General features: G+C 43.5%; 1 protein-coding gene across 5 annotated transcripts in view; it reads right to left on the bottom strand.

Annotated features, from left to right (window-relative positions):
- The window catches only part of NTAQ1 (N-terminal glutamine amidase 1), a 38,618-nt gene extending 30,004 nt beyond the window's left edge, over positions 1–8,614 (bottom strand). For all 5 annotated transcript variants that reach the window (XM_062627085.1, XM_062627087.1, XM_062627086.1 and 2 more), the window contains exons 1-5: positions 8,456–8,614; positions 8,228–8,327; positions 7,651–7,701; positions 5,195–5,343; positions 4,745–4,869 (exon numbers count right to left, since the gene is read on the bottom strand). In XM_062627085.1, coding sequence (XP_062483069.1) covers positions 4,745–4,869; positions 5,195–5,343; positions 7,651–7,701; positions 8,228–8,327; positions 8,456–8,529 — 499 coding nt within the window. In that variant the 5' untranslated portion in view covers positions 8,530–8,614. The remainder of the gene's footprint in view (positions 1–4,744; positions 4,870–5,194; positions 5,344–7,650; positions 7,702–8,227; positions 8,328–8,455) is intronic.
- Between the last annotated feature and the right edge of the window lie 350 nt (positions 8,615–8,964).

The following is an 8,964-nucleotide window of genomic DNA, read 5'->3' on the forward strand; positions in this document are numbered from 1 at the left end:
CCTGAAACAGAAACACAGAATCAAACAGGTTGGAAAAGACCTTTAAGATCATAAAGTCCAACTGCTCCCCAGCACTCCCAAGGCCACTACTAAACTGTGTCACTACGATTGGGTTCTTTAGACTTGTACAGATATCTTTAGATCTCTTCAGATCCCCCTTCCTTGCAGGAATAGGTAGAGGAATCTTTTTGCAGGCTTTTACCACACTCAGCTGGAGGGCACTGGTCCCACAACCAACACACAACTGACTGCAAAACATCCTGGTCTGTCTCAGTGTAAAACAAAAGGTCATGATCTTTCACAGAAACTGTTGTAATTTCAGTAAGTCTGTCACAGAATTTAGATACTTCTATCCTTAATTGTACCTTTATTGCCTTTACCCTGACTTGATTCTTCCACAAAAGCTCATGAAATAAGAACTTAACCTGACAGATTGGTGTTTTATTCTCAAACAAGAACAGAAGGGCTCCTATGAAACACATATGAGCTACTTACATCTGTACTGGTGCCTGCTTTTTGCTTCCACTAGGACAGAAAAGCATCTGCCTGGCCTCTGTCTAGCAGCTTGCCTGTTCCATAGATGTCATACACAGTGCTTCCATAATTTCTCAGCTGTACTACTCATGGTCTTCAAAACAAACCCCAAACAAGTGAAACCCCATCATTTATGGCCACCAGGGATTTTAATAAGAATAAAAAGAACAAAAAGCCTTTACAAATCAATCCTGCCAGTGTGCTACCAAACACCTGAGGAGATCTGAAATCCAAACCAGTGCTTTTCAGTGCTAGAGCTGATGCTAACAGTTAAGCCATAAGACCATCTGTTCCAGGTAATTCTGAAACGCACCTTGCAAGCTGTAACGCACCTGCAACACAGGCTTGCAATAAGGAGGGCTGATCTCATCAGGACTCAAAACTAAGCAGAATCAGACCTCATTAATGTGTGGAAAGAAGACTTAAAAGAAAACCCCAGACTGTGCTCGCCAGCCCTGGAACAATGAATCTGTGCACCAAATTGCATCTTCTTTGGTTTTGTATTTGAACAAAGTATCAGATTGGACCTGGTTTTCTTCTTCAAATAGGAGACCACTGGCAACCTATTCTGCTGCAGCTCAGGTATGCTTATTCCAGCAGAGGATAGGGCTGTGTGAGAAAGCACCATGCACCCAGGTAAATTGGCCAGCTTCTCCTGGCATTCGCAGCAGCAGAGTAGAGGTTGGTAAGAAACGCAGAGGCCTAGCACTAGGAACCAGCTAGAGCAGAGCCAGTTCCAAAAGGCTAATGCTTAGCATGCGAGTTCTGATGACACACTGAGGAGTTTTTAGTTATGTAGCTTGGGATTGTTTGCTTTTTGAAAAATAATGCTTTAAAAAGCCACCTAATTCCAGCTTCAATGTTTTTAAGCATGGATTGGGATGGATGACTTATTTTAGAAGGTTCATTTTGCAACATCACGAGCAGCACAAAGCTGAAGAATTATTCCTTTTGAGTTAGTCATAGTTTAAAAAAAAAGCTGAATTGGTGACTGATAGAGATTCCTTGATTTAATTCCAAAAGGAATTTCATGGTCAAACATTTCCTGGTATACACCATAAAAAAGGATCACTGGCCCCAGATGCTGTCCTAGCTCCACACTGGGTAATTACATTATCCTACCAATGGTCCTATATAATTTACACTTGACTTTGACACTACAGAATTTCCTTTTCCAAAGTGCTATATTCAGGCTTAGCAGCTGCTCTGCTCTGCAAGAGGAAATATTTTAGCAACATTCTTGTCTTTTAAGTTAACTAAAAGCTTTAAAACCCAGTGGGAAAAGAGTGGCAGTGATATAAATGTAACTAATATGCTTTAGCACACAGCAAAGTACATCAACAGAATAGTACCAGAGTGCCGATTGTCTTTAAACACCAAGAGCTCATGGGCACGTTTATTTTTAACAGCACAATGCTCATGCATTAAAAGAAGGACTAATATATTTTTATTGTATTTTCCCAGTCTTCAAATATTTGCTGTAATTGAAAGCAGTTTAATCTTATGCAAACACAAATTATGAGGGAAAGCAGAGTACTCTATCTAAGTGAGACGGCAGAGAGAAAACAGTTATCTGCCATGGAATTTGGCATGGGCATGAACACTAATACCCCAGGCTCTTTTATGATAAAAAAATAGGTTTGGCACCCAGTCTTCCATCAAGGTTAAAATAAGTAACTTTCATGCCTGATAAAACCATGCTGAGATATTACCAGTCTCTAATGGGAAAAAATTACCAGTTCCACTTGTTGAGAGCAATGCCTTTAAAACCTGTATGTTGGCCTACAGGACACAGGCTCATCTACAGACACCCAGGGCTTAGATTCAGGTAAAGGGTAAAGTAAATGCTTGTTCCACAACCATTAAACCCAGATCCCTCACTGACTGGGCACACTGAAGCACATATCGTTCTACCTTACATTAACACTGGGAAGACAAAATTAAGCTGGAGAAACTGGTAGTGAATGAAACACAACTTGAGGCACCCTAGATCTATTCCTGTTCTTGCCCAGAACTTGAAGTTACCTAATGAACGATCTTCCACCTTCAGTGTGTATAAGGGTAACCATTTTCAGCCAAGTAACTGACCAGGAGACCAGAGTGCATCAGCACAGAGCTGGAATACTGTATCCAGTCTGGAGCTCTCCGGTACAGGAAAAAAAACCAAAACAGTGACATACTGGAGTGAGCCAGAAGAGGAACATCAAGTTGTTCGGGGTGGGAGAACGTGATATTCAAGGAAAAGCTGTGAGAAACTGGGTCTGTTCAGTCTTAAACAGAGATGAAGGGGAGACCTTACTGCTGTCTACATCTACCTGATCAGAGGACATGACGATGGAGCCAGAGCTGCCTTGAGGAGCCTGGTGACAGGACAAGAAGCAAAAAAGCAAGTTGGAATATGGGAAATTCTGATTACATGAAAACAGGAAAATGTTGTTTATATATTTTACCATGACAGTGGTCAAATGTTGGGACAGATTGCCCAAGAAGGTGGTGGAATCTCCATCCCTGGAGGTGTTAAAAACTAGACTTGGGACAGAGCCCTAAGGAACCCCTGTTTTGAGCAGGTGTTGGACTGGATGTCCTATGGATGTTTCTTCCAGCATGGCAAGTTACAGAGCAAAGAAATAAAGCATTAGAGGAGCAAAGACTTATGTATCTTTCTCTATCTACCACATCACAGAGGCAGTCTGGAGGTTGATTAAGGCCACTTGTCAGCTAAGGGTGCTGCTCACCAGTGAGATAAGCTCAGCCAAACAAGACAGATAAGGGGAGAGTTACAGGGTCTGCAGCTATGGAGTCATTTACTAGAGCTAGAGGTACATGCCCACAACTGCAATAGGTTGGGTCATTCTGTAACTTACTATCTGTGAGTAGTGCCTTCTACTCTTTTCATTCTAATAGAACTATTCCACCTTCCTGGTCTGGCCCGATCTATATTCCTCACACTTTCATTAGCTCTTAACTGTCACAACAAGAAGGTTTCCACAGGCAAAAAGCCGCCAGTGCCTGGGAGGCTCCAGCCAACAGGGAACTGTGAACTGCAGTTCAGGCATTCTCCACCTGCTACAGTACCTTTGTTGAAAACTTTGTTGGAGGTAAGGACCAAGACACAGAATTTAAGGTGCTTCATAACCTGAATTGTCTAGAAATACCTAAAGCTTCACAATGAAAACTAGAGTGGTGCTCCTACCCACATTCATGATTCATTCTACTCCAGTGCACAACACCAAGCTTCTATAGAAGCCAAAGACTGAGAATTAACTTCCCAGCGATTGAAAACCTTAATAAACTTGGACTTAAACACAAAAGATGTTTCTTTGACCCTACCTTCTCTAATATAAACACACAGCAGTGCTGCATTATTAATAAAGCAACAAAACCAAACATGCAGAGCAGTAACATGAATACTCCCTTAATGCACTACTTTACCATGCCCTTCTTCAGCTGGGAGGAAAACCAGAGAGCAAACACATGGCAGATGTTAGCCAGGTTGCCAAGCACATGATTAGAATAAGCTGAAGTGCTGTGTGATAAGAATGGTTTATGCAGCTCTACAGAGGAGACAGCAAGCCTTTACTTTCTCTGCTTGGCCCAGAGGCTATTATGTAGAATAACACTTAAAAGAGGCTTAAGGCTTGGGGGAAAATTTGCTGATTTGCCAGTTTGCTTTAAAGTGTCCCCAGGTCCAATTCACCTGATAGAGACTTGCTCTGGCACGATGGGACTTGCCAGCTGAAGTGTGGTATAATAAGCATGTTAAAAATTCACTTTGTGACCCCCTAGGCAAGTTATTTGGCCTCTTTGCTTCAGTTCCCTGCTGTAACAAGAGAACAGCACAGAGCCTCGGGTGCCATGGTTTAGTGTGAGGTGTCCCTGCCCATGGCAGGGGGTTGGAACTGGATGATCTTAAGGTCCTTTCCAACCCTAACTGTTCTACGATTCTAACAACACTACTTACCTCCTATTCTCTGCTCAGCTTTTGAAGATTAATGAGTAATTAATGTTTGATAATGGTAGCTGCCAGGAGGCATGCTAGACTGTACATGTTCAGAAAAGGAAGTGTCAAATGCTTCACAGACATATGAAATACTGAGCTATCTGGATGTGCTTCCAGACACACATTATGGAAGGGTATCTATTTCTTGCGTGCATCTTGGACTATGTCATTCACCACTGTAAGCAGGAAAAATGAGCTCTGGCAGCTTACCTGCCGTTTCAATACAAGGGTATGAAGGAGGAGGTTTGTGCCATTTTCCATTTGCATCTTTCATATGAGATCTGTCTGAAGCAAAAGTCTTCAAGTACAAATCTGCTCGAATCATTCGGATTTTCCTAAATAATAATGCAAAACCGTATCAGAAGATGCATGGATAAAATACTGCATCACTCACTCACTCACAACAGCTCTTTCATCCCACCAAGGAACATTCCTTTCATGAAACACATAAATCACAAATATTGTGGCAAGAAGTTAACAAGCAGAAAAGAAAAAAAAGGGAGTTTGATGACTAAAGTAAAGAGCTTTAGAAAAATAACATACTGCATTTGTTCTACTGGGGTATAGCACAAAGCCCTTTGTCACTACACATCCACAAAGAGAACTTCAGCTTTAATTTCACGAAGTAACATTCATGGTCTTTATGTTTTATGTCATCACCTGTGAAATTCTGGACGAAGGCCATCATCCAACCTAAAGGCCTCCACACTGTACATGTCAAAGGGACATGGGAATGGCAACAGTGTGTCGAGATCATAAATGAAGTTCTGCTCCCCGCTGGAAACATGAAGTAGAATGACATGGTAGTCCTGGGAAAAAGGGTAATTGCCATGAGTTAAACAGCTTTAATGAGAAACTGGCAAAGGGAGGGGGGAGAAAAATGCTTCCTAAAAGCAGAAGCTACAGACCCTTTCTTTAAATCCTGCTTACTGCCCTTGAACTATTAAGCCTGTAACATTTCTGGCACCAGGCGTTTTCCCAACACCTGTCTGGCCCATTGTGCCTTTCAAGAAGCCTTGCTATTCCATCCACTCCTTTACAGGCTCCTTTGGGGCTTATCTAACATGTACATTACTCCTAAGAAACAGCAAATCTTTTCCATGTCCTGCAAAAAAACACAAAAGTTGAGTGGGATAAGTATTTTTAGCTTGGACCCAGCCCTAAATAAATGCTCACAATGATATGATGACAGTTTAAGACTAAAATTATTTAGTGATCTCTTCTAATAAGAGACTTGTACCTGTTCCTGTAATTTGAACTTGAGTGCAGTGCTCAGCTGCCAGAAGCACCCGAAAAACCAGCATGCAACTGAAAAGGCAGCAGATGGCTCACATGAAGAGGACCGCCGAGAAAGACATGCCCATAGCAGCTCTTGTAGCTGGGCAGAAACACCTGTACCCTGATTTTTCAAGGTAACCATTTTGTCTTGTCACTTAGGTTGTGAGATGCGGTTTTATTCCTTAAGTCATAAGAAACATACAAGGTTGTGGTGGAGGTTTGGAGACACTGCAGCTACTTAGTTAGCTGTTATGTACATACACTGCTGTGTTCCAAAATTAAACTGAAGGTAGCCGTTAACAGCTTACTAAAGCTTACATTAAAGCCACTCACAAAAAGAGTTTGAAGCACTGTCTTTTGGCACTTTCAAGATTAAACAGAACCACAAAGGGACTGGGAAGAAAAACATCTTGGGCAAGCTACTTTGCCAGACCACTATATGTATGTGTGTGTGTGTATATATATATATATATATATATATATATAAAATCATAGAATAGTTAGGGTTGGAAAGGACCTTAAGATCATCAAGTTCCAACCCCCCTGCCATGGGCAGGGACACCTCACACTAAACCATGTCACCCAAGGCTCTGTCCAACCTGGCCTTGAACACTGCCAGGGATGGCGCATTCACAACCTCCCTGGGCAACCCATTCCAGTGCCTCACCACCCTAACGGTAAAGAATTTCTTCCTATGTGTGTGTCTATACATTACATATATATATATGTAATGTGTATATACATATATATATGTGCATATATATATACACATATATATATGTGTGTATATATATACATATATATGTAATGTATGCAATGATATTTAGAAGAAGCTGTTACAGAATATAAGTAAAATTAACTTTACATATCCTATGATCCACTGAAACATCCAAGTTAAAACACCTTTCAATCCATGAGACATCCACCTTCTGCAGTGGCCTTTCCTGACTCTCTTACTCCTTTTGAGATCATCTCTGTAAGACTTTGATTTCCTTAAATGAAATCTTTTTTGTGCTATGAAGCACAGTATCTTGGGAGAGAATAAGTGACTCAGAAAACACAGAACTTCAGTTTGCAGATTATTTTGCACAATTTCAGGGGGGGAAATTGCCACAAGAAACAGTTTGTTCCAGGTGACTGAAAGGACTCTGATCATATGTATTTAAAAGGAATTCTGTAGTGGCAATTACTGAATGACATTAATTGATTAAATGACACTCCAAAGCCACCATTAACGGGTCAATTTAGTTGCTGACACCTGAATACATGCATTGCTTATTTTTCTATCCTCTATCAGGCCTATATGGATATTGTCATTCATCTACTTTGTACAAGTACAAACATCTACTTCAAATCCTAAAAAGCTGGTATCCTCAACAACACTCAGATAATAATCTTACCAATGTTAAGGTTTATCACCTATAGATTTTACTGTCTTGCTGTTGATTTGTTATGAATGGTAAAAAGCAGCACCAGATTTAGGCTTTTTATAGATCTGTTGTAAAAGAATACATATTATACAAAGTTAGAGAACGGCTGAGGTTAGAAGGGACCTCTGGAGGTCACCTGGGTCCAAGCTGCTGCTCAAGCAGGGACACCTAAAGCCAGCTGACCAGGACTGTGTCCAGATGGCTTCTAAATATCTCCAAGGATGGAGATACCACAACCTCCCTGAGCAACCTGCTCCAGTGCTCCATCACCCTCGCTGTAGAACAACATGTTTCTTTATGTTCAGATGGAACAGTCTGCTGCAGTAAAGACATTGCCCATGTCTGATCCTGCAGCTATCCACTACAGAAGCACATACTCAAAATCACTGAGGGGACAGAATGCCTTACCCAGACAACAGGCTCATCTCCATGTCCCGATTTCTGCTTCCACAGTGGAATCTGAAAGTTGCAGGTAAATAAATCTAAAGTGAATAAAACCTTTCAATTAAATACGGATTCCCTTTGGGTTAATTGGTTTTTTCTTTGCTAACCTATCCACTTCCACAGTCAGAAAGATTTCTCTCATTTCTATCTCCCAGGAGCATGAAGTTGGAGATACCATTCCAGATAACATCATCATCCTCCCAGATTGACAGATCACAGGGAAGAATGCTCATAGGGGCATTGTGGCTTCTCCACTGTCCTGAGTGCAGCCAATAACAGATCTGACAAGGTATGATTTCAGGTATCTGAGCCAAAGTGAGCTACAGAAGGGTTTTGGACTATGTCTTACAGGTTGGGCTACAGGCTAGAGACCTTTGAGCATCTCTCACCTATGCCAGGCTGTGGTTAAAATGCCTGAGACCACATTTACCTATGCCAGGCTGTAGTCTAAAGCCCTGGACTGCGTCTCACCTACAAGGGCAGCAGTCTGAAGACCTGACCCTCTCCACAGCTGCATCCCCATCACACCCCATTGACTCACCATCCTCCTATCATTGGATATGAAAACAGCATAGAACTCTTCTAATGGGTACTGGTCCTGACTCCTGATGTACTCACAAAGCTTCCAAACGTTTTCTTCACTGCAAAACACAAGAATTGATTATTTCTGTTTAAACAATCAAGGCGCGGACAGGGTCCCGCCTCAGCGGGTGCGGACGCCACCACCCAGCTCCCACCCGCCCCTCGCACGGCCGTTGGCCGCCCTTACCAGTAGCAACTGGTGTAGGCGCAGGCGGGGCGGGCCGGCACTGCCGGTTCGTAGGCAGCCGCGGGCCGTGCCATGGCCGCCCTCGGCGGGGTGTAAAAGCGGCGAAGGAAGCGCGGGGAGCGACGGGCGCCACCAGCTACGGCTTCACTGAGGGGACGCGGCAGCTCCACCTCAGGCGTTCCCCGGGCACCGCGGCCCCTGTTCCCCGGCGGTCCCTCAAGCGGGCCGCAGAAAGACAAGAGACCGCCGGCCGCTGCTTGCGGGAAGAGCGGCCCCTTTAAGCAGAGGCCCCGCCCCCTACCGGCGGGAAGCGGCCGCCGGGCCAATCCCGGGCGGGCAAAACAACTCGCATCAACTTTTACGCGCCAAAAAACTTAAATTGGCGTACGGCTGCGCTGTGTCCTTCCGCCAGCCGCGCCGGGACTAGCTGCTGGGGCGGAGAAGCAGCAGCAGGCAGAGAGCGGCGGGAAGGGTGAGGCGGCGGGATCCGAAGGGAGGCGGGGCCGGCG

The sequence above is a fragment of the Pezoporus occidentalis genome, unplaced genomic scaffold, assembly GCF_034315485.1.
Source record: "Pezoporus occidentalis ecotype Australia unplaced genomic scaffold, CSIRO_AGI_Poc_V1 ctg3, whole genome shotgun sequence".
Classification (NCBI taxonomy): domain Eukaryota; kingdom Metazoa; phylum Chordata; class Aves; order Psittaciformes; family Psittacidae; genus Pezoporus; species Pezoporus occidentalis.